The sequence below is a fragment of the Melitaea cinxia genome, chromosome 10, assembly GCF_905220565.1.
Source record: "Melitaea cinxia chromosome 10, ilMelCinx1.1, whole genome shotgun sequence".
NCBI classification, from domain to species: domain Eukaryota; kingdom Metazoa; phylum Arthropoda; class Insecta; order Lepidoptera; family Nymphalidae; genus Melitaea; species Melitaea cinxia.
The window spans coordinates 14,162,525-14,184,032 of record NC_059403.1 but is presented as its reverse complement, the minus strand read 5'-3'; the positions used below and the strand labels follow the sequence as shown (position 1 = coordinate 14,184,032).

Genomic DNA, 21,508 nt, shown 5'->3' with positions numbered 1-21,508 from the left:
AGCAGACTGAAACTTCTTCTTCACTATCTCACTTCTTTTTATTTTACTGGAAATACTGCGTAACTTTGTTACAGATGTACGCGAGTCAGCAATATTTGGTGCAGATTCTTCATCTTCCTCATCCTCAGTTTCGTCTGCATAGTCTTCGTACTGCTGATCTTGCGCGTTAGTGTCAGACTCACAGTGTAATGCTAAGGTCTTTAATAAATCTTGTACACCAAGGTTTAAAATGTGAGCAAAGCACCGGAAATGTTGATTGTCTGAATCAAAGTGTGGCGGCAGCTGTTTGCCCAGTTCATACATAAATTTGGTATTTGCAGTTGCGTTGTCGACCGTGATACCTTGTATTTTATCAATTATGCCATATTCCAATAAACATTCATGGAAAATCGTTGCAATATCTTCCCCAGTATGTCGACCGCGTGATGGTATAAAATCAAGAACTACAGATTGATACTTCCATTCGTTGTCTATATAATGAATAGTAACCCCGTAGTAACTCCTACCAGCAATTGACGTCCACCCATCAATGGTAAAAGACATTTTAGATGATAATTGTTGAAGTCGTTCCTTGAGATTCAATTGGAGCTCTTCAAATCGCTCTTTGACTTTCCTTCTAAGTGTAGACCTTTTAGGAAACACCATATTAGGGCAAATACATCGAAAATATACTTGTGTAGCTTCGTCATCGAAAAATGAGAAGGGAAGATATTTTTTCACCACCCAATCAACTGTAGCTGTCGTGATGTTGTCACTGCTGTTTTCCGACTGAAACAAAACAATAAATCTTGTGTTATTATTTAAAACATACTAGGTTTGAGCGTATAAGAGGAGGAGGTTTGTTGTTGTTAAATCGAGAAAATCGTTAAATTGATATTTGTTATATTAAGGTTGCACTGTACTGAAATTTACCAAAATAAAGTACTTAGTTGTTACTGGCCGATTAAATGAAAATATGGGTGTTTATAAAAAATATTTAAGACGATAATTACATACTTAATATGTCGCACCCCTAGATGAAAACACCACTAACTCAAAAATACTTACGTAAGTTAATGGCGTTTTTGAAAGTATCGCATGAATAGCTACGCAGAGTTAAAATTCTTTTAACTGTTAAAAAAATATTCTTACCTGTCCACTTCTTCCAGCGGTTACTAAAAAGCTTGTGATATCTCCACTTAATTTTGGTTTAACAGGAAGAAATATTTCTGATTCCTTTTTGTGGAAAGATATTAGATGTTTCCTTAAGCCTGTGTTTCTGTTTTTCATTTTTATTTCAATCTTTTTATGTTGGCACAATTTACAGAAGGCAGTTTGGGATGCATGAATTATTTCGAAAAACTCCTCAAATTTGCTTTTGGGTCTTTTAGATCTGTGACTCAAACTCTCGTTACTCGGGACTAGAATAATTTGAATCTTCGTCACTCATATTAAATTGTACACGTGATACGTTTTTAGAAAACAACGAGAATTAGTAAAAACAATTATTAAGTTGGACTCGAAGCACAGCTCAATTGGAAATGACTGGAATTAAAATAATTCCTTTATTTATAGTACGTTTCCTTGCTTTCTACCGCGCCGCCTCGCCACGTGCCGGCTCTATGAAAAGGATGCCGCCGCAAATCAAACAATGCCGCGTGCGGCGTACAAACACACACTAAATATTACCTACTTGTACAGACGCGACGCGTGAATAAAATATATGTAAAGAATTAGTGCCAATCACTATTCTTTACATATAAGTGAATGTTTTGGCGTACATCTATACTAATATTATAAAGCTGAAGAGTTCGTTTGTATGTTTGATGACAGAAGTTTTAAAATAAATAAATAAGTCCTGAACGTCACTATACCTCCAAAGTTACTATTCCTCGTGGACGAAGTCGCGGGCACAGCTAGTAAATACTTACTCTCATCATCTCTCTCAGAGATATTCGGGCTGGTAAGTAATACAAAACTCTTATCGCAGGCTTTTTATTTTATTAGTAGGTAAGTACCTACGCTTTTTATATTATTTTATTAATTTGTAGAATTTTTTTACACGTTTCAAGTATATTTAAAAGTGGCTACAATATTTATTAAACGGGTGATATTTGAACACTTTTTGCTATTTTTTCTTGTAAAAACTTAAGAAATATAATGATTAAATGTACAATAATAGTACCTAAGTAATTAGTTTAAAACCATATAAGTAATCAATATTATAATATATACTTACTAGAATGAATTAATATGACATCTACTACCTATCCTTACCATTTTATCCTAATCATAATACTACTTGCGTGATCAGTATAATGTATTCATTTTCATTCTAAGCACTCTGAAACTTATTTATTCTTTGGAACACCTGTAGGTACTCTTAAAATTCGAAATTATTTTGCATGAGTATACCTACGCCCTATGGCGGCAATCAAATAGTGTCAAATGTTATGATTTCGGCGTGGCGGCAACGATTGTTTTAAAAGAAGCCGCCGGCGCGTGTATCATAACCATGTACTTCCGAAAAGCGGCAAATTTCTTTGAGAAGTAAGTACAAAACCTTTGATGCCGCATTATCAAAGTGCCGATGGTTAAAACATAACTATGCATGCACTCAGTTTTACAGAAACAGAAATGAATGCTAATGTGTTTAATAGATATTTTTTTATTCGCTATGTTTATGGTATTAGTCGTAATGCGCATAGGTCCAGTTTTTCATATTCTTTGATACAGTTTTTTGCGTCTCATAGAATTCCTAAGCGTACCTACCTATACACCGAACTGTTACACCTAACTACTCAGTGAAATAGCGCTAAGTCCTAGCTGCAAGACGCAAGAGTCTTGCAGGCTATGTCTTGTTCTTGCTCAAGTCTTGCACGCTCAGTCTTGGTCTTGGTCTTGCTAAAAATACGCGGTCTTGTTCTTGGTCTTGGTCTTGCAAAAACGCAAGAACAAGACCAAGACTGCAAGACCAAGACTGAATTTGGGCAACACTAGGCTGAATTTTTCACTCCCTTTTTCACAAAAATGTAGTTTTGTGACTCCTTGATAAGACACGCCCCACCAAACCATCACTGACGCAGGATGATGACCACGTTGTACCTTTCCGACAACTTGAGCAGCTTCTTTAGAACTGAACACTATATCATTTTGTTTATTGTAGTATTCTTCAATCGTGAAATTTTTTTCATCGGTAAAAAGGATATTTCTGTGCCTTTCACCTGCGTATCGCGACAGAAAGCGTTTTGATCGATCCACTCTCTTTAATTGTAAAGATTGATGTCCTGTATATGTTCATGTCCTGTATATCGGCGATAAGCACCGAGCTTCAGGTCTTGTTTTATAATACGCGACAGAGTCCTAGCGGGAATCTTCATTTCTCGCGATAAGATTTTTTGCTTCCTAATGGGGTTTTGACGAATTCTGGCTTTAACAGCATTAACAGCCTTTGTAGTCCTAACAACACGCGGCCGCCCCGATCTTTTCTGGTCTTCGACAGACGAAGTGTTGCTGTATCTGTTGATAGAACGATATACGAACATACGGCTGATACCAAGCTTTTAAAGTGTCTGGAATATGATCGACGGCTCCATACCCACTTTGTGCAAGGCAATCACTGCAATCCTATTTTCTTTAACTCCCCATTCCATATTGTAATTTGATAATGAACACGAAAAATTATGTGAAATGGCGCAAAATCGAAATAAGTTTTTGAAATAATATACGTGTTCCAATTTTAAAATAATTAAAATGTTGAGAAAAGTTTTTATGTTACAGTATTTATGGCCAGACTATTTATATATTCTATACAAATGTTTGTCATGTGTGGTTATTGAACCTGTTATTATCAGTCTATTGCTATTACCACTGTGTCTACGCGTCGTTATATTATTTATTGATGTATGTTTGGTAATACCATAAAAAAATATTAAAAATTTGCCGCGTGCATGTATGTGCTTTAACAGCTAAAAATAAGTACACTCATATCTGTACATAGTGTAACTTCAAAAATCTGAAAGTTTGTAGATTTGAAACTTAGCGAGTTTATAATAAAACTATAATAACGTCTTAGAAACGTAGGTAAGTATTAGGTATTAATCGATACAAAATAGGAAAATAACCCAACAGTTCAAAGTATAAACTCAGTTAATTTAAATGTCATAAACAAAAGAATTTCTATAAATATCACATTTAAAACGATTAGACATAACTGACAGACATTTCTTCAAGATAATTAAGATAAGCCAACAATTAACGGTAGCTATCTGAAACACGTTAAAATTCGATAAGAGGATACATTAGCATTCATTTCTGTTTACACATCACAGAACGGTTTCTATATTTAGAAGAACGATTCGTTTTTTGACGAATCGTTAAATTTCGAATACGTTATCATCTAAATTAAAAAAAAAAAGACGAAAAGCCGACTTCAATTTACATCGACTAGTAGTACAATGTAGATAGTCGAAGAAATAACCAAATACACAATTATTAGGGATAATTTAAATGACATCAGATCACGACCAAAATTTAAACGGGACTACAAAACTCATCAACTGTCGACACAAATATAATACAGTCTAAATGAGAGCCTCCTCATTTTTTGAAGTCGTTTAAAAAGATTCCCTTTCATACTGTTAATAAAACGAACTGTTTCCCAAATATAGCAACCAGCATAAAATATATATTTACGTAACAAATCGTTCGCTCTGTTACTAGGAATGCAAGATGTACATTTTTGATCACGTAACAGAATAACGCTATACGCAGATTTACGTGTGAAATATTCCCACGTATTATTATCTTTTGTCGTAACCGTTATTATTCATTATTATGTGTCATTTTTTATATACAAATATAGTCAATCAATAATAGCGAATCTATGTGCATATTTACTAAGTGCGGTCATAATTATGTCAACTTACAATAATACGTTTTTATAAAGATTTTTAGGTCCTAATTACACTCAAGACATGTATAAAAAAATTAACATTTTATGGTAACAATTATTCATTTAATTAGTTACAGTACTAATATACTTACTAATACTTTATAGCACTTATCTTAGAAATACAACATTTAACAATCACTCATCATCATCATCATCATTTCAGCCTATTACAGTCCACTGCTGGACATAGGCCTCCACAAGTTCGCTCCAAAAATAGAGTGATCTCATGTGTTTTGCCCATAGTCACCACGCTGGGCAGGCGGGTTGGTGACCGCAGGGCTGGCTTTGTCGCACCAAAGACGCTGCTGCCCGTCTTCGACCTGTGTATTTCAAAGTCAGCAGTTGGATGGTTATCCCGCCAACAGTCGGCTTTTTAAGTTCCAAGGTGGTAATGGAACTGTGTTATTTCTTAGTCGCCTCTTACGACAGCCACGGGAAGAGAGGAGGTGGCTATATTCTTTACTGCCGTAGCCACATAGCTTACATTTAACAATATTTAAAAGAAATTCGTAAAATCAGCCTTAATCTAAAAGCGATTTCTTACAGAAAACCATGAGTAGAGAAAATATACTAAACACAAAGTAGTTTTTCAATGTATGTTTTTTTTTTTTTTTGTTAATGCTGCAGTTATAAATCGAAAGTTAAAACGGCCTAAGTGCGTCTCAGACATCGTGCTATGTAAGTTTTCGTAGCTACCATTACATAATTGATTCTTAATTACCTAATTACGTCACCTAAGTAATATTGAATGTAATTTTTACGAAATTTTACATTTTATTGCTCTGTACATTATGTAAATTACTCATCTATCACTCGTTAACTTATAAAGTCTATATATCTAGTTTATTGTATATAGTTGTATTGTACAATTGTCAGTATGTACCTACGACCTTACCTATTTGTAACGGACTTCAAAAAAGTTCTATGTACCATTTTTTTAAGCTAAAAAACACCATAGTACCTAATATATGTGTGTCCTATATATGTGTGTGTGTGTGATTGATCAGCCGCAATCATAATAATTCTAAATAATGTTTATCCGACAAAAACAAATGGCTCAATGCAAATAAACAAATCGTTCCTCTAAATCATGCGTTGATTAAAAAGCTCGACGTTGCGTTGACGTGTCGTTGAAAAAATCGTAGACTAAATATTTACGAAGCCTTCATCATGAGATAATGTTGACACGATAGCAAATGGGTAAGGATGCGGTAAATCAGCACTGTGTGGCATGTGTGATTATATTAGACCCGTCACGTTAGGAGTTTTACCTATGAATGAATAGGAATATGCTTTGTATCCTTTATTCTGATATTCTAAATCTTGTCTGAAAATGTGCGAAAATTAGTTTTACAAAATAGATATCCTCGTTTTTTTGCCTCAAAACGTTTATAACTATTTCAGTCATCGGTATCCTCCATCCAATAATTAATATCAGTCATTATAAGTTTTATTTTTACTTTTAGGTTCAATAATATTAAAAAGAGCTATCTTTAGTTATTCGCTGTATTATTCTCATTTTTTTTTTTGCATGACTATCACTGTGTAAGGTCTTTGGGTTCTGTTGACCATTTACAGAGTAATTTATATTCACGTGAAGTAGGATCACTTGTACGACACAGGATTGTTGAGTCATTGCATTTTGTTTGTCCATGTCGTGGCTATGCGTTTTACATATCATTTTTCTTTCGATGTATTATCTCAAATACCGTAATTAAATAATATGTAACAAAAAAAAAGTCTGTGCATGTTTTGTAAACAGTACGGTGTGTCCATTATAGTTGCTTAATATGTATGTTAATATTTCGAGATCAATTTATTTTTACTAAGCTACGGCTCTAAACTTTTTACAAAGATAAAACCTTATAAACTTTTCTTTACTAAGAACCTTAATAAATTAATCACCACTTTTAGGCAAACATTTTGCTATTAAAGAACTATGTACAATGTCGATGTGTACTGTGCACGGGCATGAAGAGTGTTCGTGTGTCTAAATAAATGTATGTGTGTGTTTGTGTATGCATGTGTGCGTGTGGTTGCGTGAGTGTGTGGATATGTGCTTGTGTGCTCGTGTACTCGTTAGCTTAGTTTGTAGTACCGTATTGTTGAAAAACTTCTGAAATTATATTGGTACTTTTAGCAATAAAATAAAAAATAAAATTTCCTCGTTTGAATCACCGTCAACAGTTAAGGGAAATGTTGATAGATACGCCTATTGTTGTCAAATTTAAAATAATTATTTGATGTTTAACATTTTTTTTGTTTCTACTTGAAAATTATTATATTTTTAATGCGCATAATTGAATATATTTCGTAAAAGTGTTTATGTAGTAAATAAAATCGATATTTCCTTTTAATAACGATAACCTTCACATGTTAAATTTAAAGTAAAAAACTAGCATATTATCAAATATAACTAGAATATCTTTAAATTTGTGAGTTAAGTGTAGACAATACTGGATTTTAGATATAAGGAAAGAAAAATTAAATATCTTAAAATGTGTTAATATACCTACAGTAATAAATCATATTTAAACATTTTTAACTCTTATATTTATTTTCAATAATATTTAAATATTTCAAAACGTAACAATTTCTAAAAAAGTTATTTTCTTGTCCACAGACAGTCCAACACGGCTTCCCACACAGAGCTTCAGCCCTAGCCTGGGACCCTTTATTACGACTCGCCGCCCTGGGAACTGCGTCAGGAGCCCTCAAAGTGTATGGAAGGCCAGGCGTCGAACTTTACGGCCAGCACACAAATCCAGATTCGGCCGTAACACAGATACATTTTATACCCGGTTAGCAAAAACACATTAAATATTAATATTCTGGTTGAATTTACAAGTTTCAACTGTAAAAAGTAATGTAGAGCTATAGAAATAGTCTATATTTACATACAGCATAGCACACGTATATATATTGTATATATATATATATATATATATATATATATATATATATATATATATATTATAGACTGATTCTGCCTATATCATCCCACAGTTGGTCATACACCTTTTTCTCCGTGTAGAATAAGTGTCAGAGCTTAATCCGCTACGCCGCTCTATTGCATACACAGTAAGCGTAATGATCGCTGCCAGGTATCTACGATAACAACTAGGACTGACGACTTTATGTACTCTCCGTCTCACAATAGAAAGACCCGAAAAGAATAGACACGCAGACCGGAAAGAAATATATACACAATAATCCGAGCGGGATTCGAATCGGCGACCGACAGTGTTTTGGCGCCTTCACCAACCAATACAATAGAGCGGTTGTCAATGGCACACAACATCTTGGATACCACTATTATATACTTAAAATTATTATATATTAAGTTTTTGTAGGTATTTTCAATTATGATGGTGAAATAAAAATGTTTTTATTAGACTTATTTAATTGAAAGAGATAACAAAATTGTACAATGTCATTGACAGTTGACCTCCTAAATTATCGCGCTTATAAGCATAACATTTACGTCCCGCCTTTTTTGATTTAGTCAGCCTCGTAGGCGTCTGTTTCATTTAAACCCGGTTTTTAAGCACGTTAAGCTGTCGGTCCTAGTTATTATCATATAACCTGATAGCGATCGTTACACATAGTAAGAAATGTATCCGCCAACCCGAAGTGCGGCAGCGTGGTGAATGAAGCTCGATCCTTCTCCTACATGGAAAAAGAGTCTTATGTTCAGCAGTGTGATGTTACAGGCTGAATCGTATGTATAATATAAGACAAGTTTTAGGATATAATTAATTTTAGTATAATATATATATATTCATTACATAGCATAAAACAAAGTCGCTTCCCGCTGTCTGTATGCTTAGATCTTTAAAAAAGTACGCAACGGATTTTGATGTGGTTTTCTTTACTAAATAGATTGATTCCAGATGAAGGTTTATATGTATAATTTATGCATAATACAGTAGAAGAACACTGATAGTTTTTGCAACTGTGCGAAGCCGAGACGGATCGCTAGTACTCCATAAAAGCAAGTAAAGAAAACTTCCTTAAAAACAACTGAAACTGCATTACAACTTAATAAGATCGTCTGTACATTTTAATTAATCATATTCATAAAAATGGCTTGGTCGGTACGTTCTTTAATATTAAATATAACGCTATACTGAATCATCAGAACTCCTTCCTCTTATTGAGTCGCAAGGTCATACTTGTAAATAAAGTGCTTTCAAACTATTTAAATATATACCTAACCAAATGTGTCTAATTCTTAGAATGTAGATATTACAATAGGTATTTTTGTTGAACATGTGATATTTGCGTGTTAATTTTAATTTACTGGATTAAAACAAATTGAGTTAAATATTATATATTTAATATTTATATTATTTTAGTTTTTTTTTTTTGTATTAATCTATATATTATAACCATTACGGTTTAACCTAAATCAGGTTTCTTACAATTTGTTTTTTGTTTTTCGGTTGAAATTTTGATTATATATTAACTATTGAAAAACTAAGAAAAAACTCTTTGTAAGATCTTAACTAGAGACGGAACTTCACATATCCGCTTAATGGTTGTCAATTTATTTTATACTAGCTGACCCCGCAAACGTTGTTTTGCCATATATGTTATTAGCCTCCCTTAATTCCCCCCCCCCCCCATAACTTAGCTGTATGAAAAACTGATGTTGGCCGATTCTCGGACCTCCCTGATACGCACATAAAATTTCATAAAAATCAGTCCAGCCGTTTCGCAGGAGTATTGTACCTAACTAACATTGTGACTCGAGAATTTTATATATAAGATTTTTCACTGAATTTTTAGTTCAATTAAAATAAAATATAGCCTATGTCACTCCTGAACAGTGTAGCTTTCTGTTAGTGAAAGAATTATCGTGATCGGATCAGTATTTGCGAAGATTACCCCCTACATACAAACAAAGTTAGAAACTTTACCACTTTATAATATTAGTATAGATTTATTTTTGTATATGTAAAACAAAAAATCGAGAGTGTTGGCAGATGGATCTTAGACTATATTTACTATACAAATTTATTAATTTTTCAAACAATAATAGATGTAATGCTTATAATATTGAGTCCTGGAGTGGAGACCGCGTCTCGGCAAACGCAGTGTGGGACGTCCTCCGGCCCGTTGGACCGACGATCTACGTAAGATTGCCGGTGTAGGCTGAATGAGGATTGCGGAAAACCGGAATGTCTGGCGCGAACTTGGGGAGGCCTATCTCCAGCAGTGGACTGCAAAAGGCTGAGCTGACTGACTGACTGACTTATATTATCGAGTTTCTGTAATCTTGTTGATATAACCATTGTAATATTTAAATCACAAAAGTCATCAATTATCTTGCATAGAAATAGAAATGTGTCGTTATTAGACCGTGTCCGCGTATCGGATGAAGTAACCGCACCTAGCGTAAACATGCACGCTTGGTTTGCTCGCCAATTATTATAAAATTCACTAGATTACCTACTCAATCACTCTCGTGTTTATGTTTACTGCTCCGTTTTAAAGCCTCGCAACATAACAAGATTTTTGAAAATTAGAGGAATCGATTACAATATTTAATTGTACATGTTTAGCAGTTCTTTTAAATTTACATGTTTATAGTATTTTCTGGTATTTGTCAAAAGAAACCCTTCTTTATTTTGTTGAATTTTAGGAATTGGAAAAAACTATTTAATACGATGAACGCAAAAACTGTAACTGTATACATTAATGGTTGATTTACTAGTTCAAATTTAATAACTTTAATCTATGCTTTCCGTATCAATTACAGGCACAGGCCGTTTAATATCACTATGCGACGATAACAGTCTACACTTATGGGAAATAAACGAAAAATCCCTTGTAGAACTAAAGTCGCACGCTTTCGAAGGCAAGAACAAAAAGATATCGTCGATATGCGTGGAGTCTTCAGGAAAGAACCTGCTCCTCGGCACAGAGGGAGGGAACCTCTACAGCATCGACTGCAACGCGTTCACACTCAGCGAGGACGTTATTTATCAAGATGTAGTCATGCAAAAGTGAGTACCGAAAATTGAAATTTAATGTCCAGAGAAATTACAGTTAAATAATGTAGTCGAAAACAACTTAATATTAATATTATTACGAATAACAATGGTCTTCCCAATATTTGCATCAGAAACTCCCGATATTTCGACGACGTTGCAGATATCATCGTCACCCCGAGTCCTGTAAAACTAAAAAGTGTTAAAGTTGAATGTATGGAAATTTTAATTGTTCTCTAATTTTCAAACCCATAAAAAGGTACTTTCCATTTTTAGCTGTCCCGAAGACTTCAAAGTGAACCCGGGTGCAGTGGAATCAGTCTGCGAACACCCAAAAACACCGAGTCGTATCCTCATCGGCTACAACCGTGGTCTGGTAGTGCTCTGGGACAGGGTGGCTGCGGCGCCCACACACACCTTCGTCTCTAACCAGCAGTTGGAGAGTTTATGCTGGAATGATGTTGGAGGTACCTATTTAGAGGTTTTATTGAACTCCCGGTACAATATTACGTACTTTTAGTACGTACCAATTTATTTTTGTGTTACACCCATCAGGGAATTCTAAACATCTTTTTAATATCAAGACAAAAATCGATCGTAAAAAACCGTTTAGTAGTTTTAATTTTGGGCTCTGCTGGTCCATAAATATCACAATATTTTTTTTGTGGTTTGATTCGCATCTTTTCCGTTTTAAAGTGAAACTGTAAAATTTTCTGAATCTCTTCGTTGGATTCACCAATTTTGACGGAGGGAAAAAAGTTGAAAAGTTGTTTCTTCTTCTTCTTCTTTTACTTTGGCTCAAAGTTGTTTTATTTGTTTTGAAAATTTTATAATTGAAAATTGATGATTTTTAGTTCCATTTTTAAAATGTCACCTTTTCTCTATATCAAAACCAGCGAAGTACAAAAACTGCAACCAAAAAAAAATTTTTTGTAACTTTTTACTAGAAAATACGAAAAGACTTTTTCCCCGACCTATTATGAAACTATCTTTAAACTTTGTTTAAAATGCATTTGTGATGTACAATAAAGTTTAAAATAAATAAATTATATTTTATAATTTATTGTTAGAAGCTACTTGTCATGTGAGAAAATTAAAATAATATTGTCAAAAGTATACATAACATAATACATCATCTGTACTTCCATAGAAAAACATTATTAACGTATAAGACAGTTTTTGTTTAACATTATAATATCCACCAGGTGAACACTTCACGTCATCACACAACGACGGTTCATATGTGACTTGGGAGGTGGCGGCCGCGGCGAGCGACCGGCCGCTCAAAGAGCCCGTCACGCCCTACGGGCCCTACCCCTGCAAGGCCATCTCCAAGATTCTCACCCGGACCAGCGTGGACGGCGATGAGATTATTATATATGCAGGTACGTTGATTTGTTGGTCTTTTTTTTTCAATAGTCTGTTGTTATATCAAATTAAAACACGTTATGTTGGTTTAATTTTTTTTGCTAGTTCGTTGTGTTTTCAAATTAAAAGATACAGATTACACAAAGTATATATCTCCTTTTTTTGTGTAGTGTGTATGTTGTTTTTGTATCGATTTTTACTGCAGTACCTAGTTGACATATATACGTGTCTTAAAGAGTAATAATATACTAAAAATTTTGTAATTAATCAAGGTTGCTTAAAAGAAAATCAGAGAAAGGTAGGTCAATAATGTCTGTGTAAGTAGTTTGTATCTAAACATATCTTTCCTATTGCAGGAGGCATGCCCAGATCATCATATTCTGACAAGTACACTGTTACCGTACAACAGGGCGAAAAACACGTTGCCTTCGATTTCACAAGTCGTGTAAGTTTGTCATTGTAAAATTATATACCTAAAAACTTATAGATATTTTCGAAATGATTGTTAATATGTTATGATTTAGAGTGACACCTATTTCTGTATTGTTGATCTTTTTTGCTGCTTTATTATTTTTGTGTGTTTCATTATATTATCTAAATGTTGGTATCAACCAAAAATTGTTATTATTTTACTATCTATAGTAGTAATAAAAAAAAAAAAATTATTATAAAGATAAAAGTTTGTATCTTTGTTTGAACGTGTTAATCTCAGGAACTCCTGGTTCGAATTGAAAAATTCTCTTGTGTTAAATACTCCACTTACCGAGAAAGGCTATACAATATATAGGTACGTTTTTCCCTCAAATTAACGCTAGTAAAACCACGGGGCATAGCTAGTTTATTTATATATTACGTAATAAACAAGTTGTTTCTCTATATACTCGTAACGTTACTACATATTGTACACAGTATTTATACATTCCGAAATGTTGTTTTAGGTGATAGATTTCTTCACAACAACTCCTGTACCTCCAGACGGAGTACCTCTACAAGAAACAAGACCAGACACCCCTGCACAAATTCAAGTGCAGACAGTCAACCAAGTGGCTGCTTGCTTGGTGAGGAAATTATTTAAAATTACGTATTTATTCTCAAACAAACATGTATAACACGAAATTTCACTGTTTATTGTGTGCTATTCAATATTAAAATTGTCAGGTTAAAAGATATTAATAGTAAAATTAAAAATTCCGTCCTGTTCCTCTCCCCCCTCTTTTTCTTTCTCTCACCCTCTTTCTTTCTCTCACCCTCTCTCTCTCTCTCTCTTTCTTTCTCTCACCCTCTCTTTCTCTCTCCCTCTCCCCCCCTCTCTCTCCCTCTCCCCCTCTCTCTCCCTCTCCCTCTCTCTCTCCCTCTCCCTCTCTCTCTCCCTCTCCCTCTCTTTCTCTCTCCCTCTCTTTCTCTCTCTCTCTCTCCCCTCTCTTTCTCTCTCTCCCTCTCTTTCTCTCTCTCCCTCTCTTTCTCTCTCTCCCTCTCTTTCTCTCTCTCCCTCTCTTTCTCTCTCTCTCTCTCTCTCTTTAAGATTTGAGGACTCGAAAATACGTAATTTGTGAGATTGTGAGTGCTAGTTCCTCTACTGTATATAGGACATGAGTCAATGTGGTTTCCCCTAGGTGGTGCTGGCCGAGGAGGAACTGGTGGTGCTGGACCTGTGCGACGCGCGCTGGCGGCCGCTGCGCCTGCCCTACCTCGTGTCCGTGCACGCGTCCGCCGTCACTACGGCGCAGCTCGTCGACAACGTGGCCGACGGCGTCTACGAGAACATCGTGGCCGCCGGTGAGCTCCGACACATTTATGTGCTTCTGGTAGTTTCACGACATTTAGTTCTATGATGAATTAAAAACCTTTAAAAGAAGTTAGCCGAATTGATCCATCTAATCTCGAGTTTTGCGCTTAGCAAAGTATATACGAATTTATTTTTTAATTGAATAGATAGATTAGTGCAAAAATTATCAAGTAATTTTTAATCATATCACTCTTTACAGGCCAACAGCAAATAGAGAATGTTTACTCCGAAGGCCAGTGGCCGATATCCGGTGGTATTGTAGAAACCCCCGAGCTCACGGACAGACAAGTGCTTCTTACTGGACACGAAGACGGTTCGGTGCACTTCTGGGACGTCACAGGAGTTGTTATGACACCTCTCTACAAATACACCACCGCACCATTGTTTAGGTGAGACGATAAATTCATTAAAAAAAAAAAAATCATAAAAGGTTGGTTAAGATCAATTATTTTAAGGTTGCCAAATTTATGTTAGCAAGAATATTAAGATACGAATAGAAATTATAGTTTAATAGGAAATTCAAAAAAACTCAATTTCAAAAACTTCTCAGCTTTTTGCTCTAATAACTTTTTTTTAGTTATAGAAGTCTTTAATTTGATATAATCCATGTTCCATATAAATACCATTATTTAGTTAGACTCATACAATTATGGCGGTACTTTATATTGGTTGCTCCGCACGAGTTTTCATTAATTTTCTGTTGATATTATCGTTTACTCAAGAACCTTAGCACAAACCTAAGCTAGCGTCGAGCTTGAGAGACATAGTTAACGTTTCATCTTTTGCTTATTGCTTACTATTATCCGAAGCGGGCTGAAACGATCGACTCCGAGGTAACATTACTTTTAAATCATTTATCGACATCGATGTGTAGTGTAGATGCATGAAGTCATATTCATAAAAAAGACATGTCGTCTACTTTAAAGTGCTTGAAGTACGCAAGTCTACGACTCTTAATGTGACGTATATATGTATAATACTTGGAAAGAAATAATAAAACAAGTATTGCCAATAAATTGGGTTTTACAATTGATTTCAACGAAAATTTCCTAAATTTTTTATTATGCATTCAGTTAATTATTATGCCTTCGCGTTTGTAGTGTGCCTAGCAAACTTTAAATCAGTTATTTAGTTGAATTGTATAAAAGTAGGGTAGTAGAAAACATAATAGATCAAAACGTGTGAATTATCTAACCAAAATGATGTTACTAATAATTCAACCTGCAGCGGTGAGGAGATTGGCGAGAATAACGATAGTCAAAACGACGAAGAAGAATGGCCGCCTTTCCGAAGAGTTGGAAACTTTGACCCATACAGTGATGACCCACGACTTGCTGTTAAACGAGTGAGCATTCCATTGCTTTTATAGGACGATATGATTCAGCCTGTAACTGTACTTAACCGGAACTGACAGCTTAATATGATCTTTGAGGGGACAGTGGGGAGGCTCACAAGACATCCACTGTCTCTTTGAGTTTTTGGAAATTTCTTGAATTGTTATATATTTCATTTGTTATTCTGTTCTTAATAATAATTTAATTTACAGGTTTTACTATGTCCTCTGTCGGGTATGCTGACAATTGGTGGTGCGGCTGGACACATTGTTATCGCTAGCTTAAAGACAACACCTAGCACGGCAGAAGTTAAGGTACTAACTTTTAACACGATTTAAATGTATCAAAGTAATTAGAAATCTTAAATACTGAATATTTTAATGGTTTTCCTTTTATTTTCAGTCAATCCCGGTTAATATCGTATCAGATAGGGATGGATTTGTGTGGAAGGGACACGACCAGCTGACATTACGCTCCGGTCCACTCACATTCCCGGCTGGCTATCAGGTAAGGTGATCCCTGTTTTATGTCAGTGTGCTAAACTGCATATATTTAATTTTAGCATTGATTCTTATGGATTTTTATTTTTATAGTCACAATTATCAAAATTGTTTCCTATATAAATAGTAAGTACGTACAATTTAAAAACACATATATAAAAATATTTGAAAAAATTAATATGACCATTTCAAAGATTTCTTGATTTATGTGAGTGTACTTATAAAATAATATGTGACATATTTTTTTTAAGTAAAACTTCTTTACCCACGCTTGACGTGGGGAGTAAGTTGGTGAAAGCGTGACGAGAGAGTTACGAAAAATGTGATTGGGTGAGGCGAACGGAAGTAGAGAGAGAGAGATAAATATAAGTTAGATAGAGCTAAAGAAGTTTTACTTTAATTTTGCAATCTAAAGTACACTCGTTATTTTTTTAAATCATGTATTTCGAATAAAATATTTTAAAAAATATGCAATCCATAAACAATAGTCGTGTATGTGTCTGTCGGCAGGCCAGCGCGGTGGGGCAGCTGAGCCCGCCGGCCGCGGTGACGGCGCTGAGCGCGCAGTGGGAGTGGGGCGTGGTGTGCGCGGGCACGGCGCACGGCCTGGCGCTGCTCGACGCGCTGCGCGTGGCGCCGCTCACGCACAAGTGCACGCTCAACCCGCACGGTGCGTGCTGCGCGTATCGTGCGCGCTTCTAACGGTTGCCCGGAGATCCGAACCTAAGACGGTCGTCACCGAGCTGATAATAGAATGAAACATACTTTATAATTTTGGTAATAAATTGTTTACAAAAGGGTTGTGAGTGAAACAGACGAAAAAGTATGGAATGCACAAGCGGGACTTAGAAAAGAAATAGGATGTACAGATCAGGTCTTTTCTTTGCGGTGCATAACCGAAAAGTGTTTGACTAAAAACAAGAAAGTCAATTGCGCGTTCGTGGACCTAGAAAAGATAAATAAATATATAACTACACAATACAAACACGGTCGTCTGTTCCTAAAGTAAGCAACTTAATGCTTTTGTTATAAGTAACAGCCAACTGGTATAGTTACATTTTTTTTTTTTTTTCAATAAACATACTTATAAATAATACATATATAAATATATAAATAAATAAATATTTATATTACACCCAAACTCGGGGTGGGAATCAAACCCACAACCCTCGGAGCAGAAAGCAGGGTCACTACAAACTGCGCCACCGGGCTAGTCAAAAAGAAGTTAGTAGAAATGGCCTATGATAGAGTGGTGAGGAATGAGTTATGGTCGGCATTGTCCGTGAACAGTGTGAGCAGTATCCTCATACGAGCGTTGCAATCTCTTTATAAGTATTCTAGTACTTGTGTAAGGATCAACGGGGCATACACTGAATGGTTTAATATCGAAAAAGGTGATAGACAGGGATGTGTAGCATCACCTTGGCTGTTTAATCTGTTCATGAAAAATTGTTTGACAGATTTCAAAGAGAGTGAAAGTGGCATGAGAATGAATGAGTTCAAATGTCTTCTCTATGCTGATGATCAAGTATTACTTGCGTCTTCACCCGAGGAGTTGCAAGAGATGATACCTACTATAAAGTCAGTCCAAGATTTTTTTGGCAACCCATTTGTAATATATAATATACTAAATTTATTATGAAGTATGTTTCATTCTATTATCAGCTCGGTGAAGATCGACTTAGGTTCGGATCTTCTACCAGTTGTAGTGATCGACACGTGTTTTGAGTGGTCGACGACAGAGTGCGGACCGCTTTGCGCATCGCTCAGGTGTCGCCAAACACTTTGATTTGCTGTTCATGTACATTTTACCTAATCATACGTTAACTCAGCTTCCGTAAGGAAATTTGTTTCACAACAGATATGATAGATTTTATTTTATTATGTTTTGTAAATAAAATAAAATTTTCACCCTCAGATCATTCCGGCGCTGGTGATACGCCAATTTCAAGACGGAAATCTTTTAAGAAATCCCTAAGAGAATCGTTTAGACGTTTACGAAAGGGTCGATCGCAGAGACGTCAAACAACAACGTCTGCCAGTCCTACGTCACCAACACAGGTAATAAATGACTATATAAATTACTAAATGCTATCATTTACTGTATTACCGTGAAATTATATATTTTTTTTTTGCTACTTCAATCCTTTTTTAACTTCAATTATATTTATCAACTGTGTATAGTAAGTACACACTAAAAATTGTGTCAGAATTGATCAAGTCGTTTCGGGAGACAAAAATAGGCCAAACATATTTTTTTTGGATTTTCTGTTATTCGATATTTTAAGTAGATACATATCGTATATATATGTGTATTTAAAGAACGTATTCGCAAGCTTATAGATTTAACAATGACATAAAAGTATAATTTTTTTTAAGACGAATATTGAGCTTATATTAAAAATGCGAACATTTATAAACAAAACTATTTTCTTGTTTTGGCCACCACTAGGAATTAATCCTGTGTCGGTAGTTCGAAAAAAAAACAACATCCAAGGACAAACGCTCAAAACACGGAATACATCTTTATTTTCTAAAACTTCCGATATTTAGACAAAATCGCAGAGAGTTACAAAATAACCGCGCTTAAGTCCTGTAGAATCAGAAACGTCTAAAACTGTGAAAGTTCAAAAATGTATAAAAATAAATCGTTCAATCGTACACAGTGAATAATGATTTGTGTGTTCGTTACTAATGAATGTACGTACAAGCTGACTCCGTGCCGCGGTTGTAGACGGGCGCCAAGCGGGCGGCGGACAAGCCGAGCGACGCGGACGCGGACGTGAAGCCGGTGGAGCGCGCGGTGGAGGCGCGCTCCACGGACGACGCGTTCGGCTCCATGGTGCGCTGCCTTTACTTCGCACGCACCTTCCTCGTCAGCGGTCAGTATCTCTCTTCCCTTCTTAATATATTTTTCATCTTTATTGTATTGTTTTGTTCATCAGCTCATCAATGCAGCTGATTGCAGTTCCATGCTGGACATAGGCCTCCCCAAATTTGTGCCAGACATCCCATTTTTCCTCAATCCTCATCCAGCCTGTCGACAATCTTACGTAGATCGTCGCTCGGTCCAGCGGCCCGGAGGACATCCCACACTGCGTTTGCCAAGACGTGTCCTGGAGTGGAGATCGCATCTTGTTTTGTTATTGTTGTTGTATTATCTCTCTCTCTCTCTCTCTCTGTTCTTTAACTTTTTTTACAGTAGTCGTTAACTGCGATAAGAGTTGTTTATTGCTTGTTAGGTTTGAGCACAATAAAACTATCTGTGGACTCTTTGTTTATTTGTCACTAAAGTTTGAAAATTTTGAAATGCAGTGAACTGCAGTAGAATTACATGTTATACGTTTAGAAAATAGTCGTCGTCGTCGTCTCCATGTCAAGCAAGGTATGTTTTGTTTTCTTAAATGATCAACATAAATTTTATAAGGTTTTTTTTAATGTTAAACTGAAGATGCTGTTTTTTTTTAATTTAGTTTTTCATTGTGGCAACAGTACAAGATTAGAAGCGAGAGGAGTAATTTATTTTATCACATGTCTGTTATTTTGTGTTAAAAGTGCTCATTGTTTGCTCGTAAAGTAGCACATTGAATTTTGTAAATCAATGTAAATGTCTTAACCAATAAATAATTTATTAATCAAATAAATGATTACGCTTAAACATTATCGCAATTCGCCATTCCGCAATAACGTCACGTCCAGATTAAAGTTTTATCCTTCTCCTGTATTCAGTTCAATTCAAACGTTTCATAATATTTTGGTTACATATTAAGTAATAATTTTAATTTCCAGCACAAAATTCGACGCCAACTCTATGGGCGGGAACGAACAACGGTACAGTGTATGCGTTTACGATACACGTTCCCAACACGAATAAACGAAAAGAGGAGCCTGTGAGTATCAAAAATAGTTAATGAAATACTTTATTTTCGGTTTACAGTTTCGGTTACCTGCAAATATGTATCTCAAAATACAAACAATTTTTTTTTTGTTTTATTCCACACGATTGTAATAATAATCATATTTGTATATATTTTTTACAGGTCACATGTCAACTTGCAAAGGAAATTCAGTTAAAACACAGAGCACCCGTCATTGGCATCACAGTGTTAGATGGAGCTGCAGTACCGCTGCCTGATCCATTAGAGGTATTTGGATGAAGATTGACTTGAGTAATATTTATATAATGGAAGCTGAGCCGGTGAAGTTTTTCCTACAGCCCCGTTTATTTTGTCATAAAATATCGGATTATTTTTAAATTCTTTTCTACAAATGTTGGCGTGCAAAAGCGAACATTAAAGAAAACGTTCAAAAGTTATGCACATACATACACATGTTTTAACATCCTATTGGCGGTGTGCACAAGGAGGACATCTTGCTCTCTGATTCGTAGCTTGAGGGTTTGATTTCCGCCCAGTCGTTGCTTAGCTTATGGACAAATGACCATAGGATTGTACACCAAGGTATATGTTAAAGATATTTGTATGTGTATGTAATTAACGAACAAAGTGCGAGTACATGCACATTGTAATTATTGTTTTCCTTTTGTAATATATGCTACTCGTAGACATCTTGGAAGTGACCGAATAAGCCGTAATCGGTGAATTAGTAGCGTGGGCAACGATCTAATGACTTGTGTTCAGGTGGAGCGCGGAGTGTCGCCGCTGCCGGAGAGCGGCGCGCACCGCGTGGTCATCACGTCGGAGGAGCAGTTCAAGGTGTTCACGCTGCCCGCGCTCAAGCCGCACCACAAGTACAAGCTCACGGCGCACGAGGGCGCGCGGGTACGTGTCTATGGGCCGGCGGGGCCGGGGCGGCGCGGCCTTCCTCGTGCCTAATCATTACGGGCCGAACCATGACAGAAAGAAATCATGGTGGCTTGTAGGCCAATTTTTAATTAAAGCTGTCTAGGTGGTAAATTAGTTGCTGTCACAATATGGGAAATAAAACTATGTACATCTAGCGGCTAGAGATAGAAGTAACGATGCCTCTTATAATTACTTAAGACATCTCAAAAAGTATAGTAAAAATTTTACTGGAAGATACAATTTTGTATATAATAATTTTATTACAAGTATTGATCTCAATACAACCGACCATATTATATAAATTCTCCTCACACAAAATACCTCACAAAAAAAAACAAAGTGTTCGAAAATGAAATGTTATCTGTACGCAGGTCCGGCGCACCGCGTTCGCGTGGTTCGAGTGCACGGGCAGCGCAGGCGAGAAGCACAAGGAATGGTGCCTGCTGTGCCTCACCAACCTGGGCGACTGCCTCGTGCTGTCGCCCGACCTGCGCCGCCAGCTCAACGCGGCCGCCGTGCGCAAGGAGGACATCAAGTGAGTCTGGCTGCACTACTGACAAGTGACTGGACTGTCTGAAGCTATAGGACGTTTTGCTATGTGGCAACAGTAGTGTTATTTCAGTATATTGTAATATTCATCACATTCAAAAAAAAAAAAAAAAAATTAAAAATATAAAAATAATACTTGCTGTCAGGTTCTGCCGGTATCTAAGGCTTCAGTCTGAAAAACCCTAATATTCTTGAACTATAATTATAATAGTGCTTTTACTTAATTTAAATGTATAG

At 35.9% G+C, this 21,508-nt stretch overlaps 1 protein-coding gene across 1 annotated transcript in view; it reads left to right on the top strand.

The window, feature by feature from the left end:
- LOC123657075 (lethal(2) giant larvae protein homolog 1) overlaps positions 1–21,508 on the top strand; it is a 64,232-nt gene that overhangs the window by 38,427 nt on the left and 4,297 nt on the right. The window contains exons 3-20 of the mRNA XM_045592665.1: positions 7,557–7,734; positions 10,698–10,944; positions 11,206–11,396; positions 12,135–12,314; positions 12,654–12,742; positions 13,236–13,355; positions 13,911–14,073; positions 14,283–14,472; positions 15,311–15,428; positions 15,630–15,731; positions 15,820–15,924; positions 16,428–16,587; positions 17,836–17,978; positions 18,652–18,799; positions 19,707–19,807; positions 19,958–20,062; positions 20,558–20,698; positions 21,094–21,257. Coding sequence (XP_045448621.1) covers positions 7,557–7,734; positions 10,698–10,944; positions 11,206–11,396; positions 12,135–12,314; positions 12,654–12,742; positions 13,236–13,355; positions 13,911–14,073; positions 14,283–14,472; positions 15,311–15,428; positions 15,630–15,731; positions 15,820–15,924; positions 16,428–16,587; positions 17,836–17,978; positions 18,652–18,799; positions 19,707–19,807; positions 19,958–20,062; positions 20,558–20,698; positions 21,094–21,257 — 2,645 coding nt within the window. The remainder of the gene's footprint in view (positions 1–7,556; positions 7,735–10,697; positions 10,945–11,205; positions 11,397–12,134; positions 12,315–12,653; positions 12,743–13,235; positions 13,356–13,910; positions 14,074–14,282; positions 14,473–15,310; positions 15,429–15,629; positions 15,732–15,819; positions 15,925–16,427; positions 16,588–17,835; positions 17,979–18,651; positions 18,800–19,706; positions 19,808–19,957; positions 20,063–20,557; positions 20,699–21,093; positions 21,258–21,508) is intronic.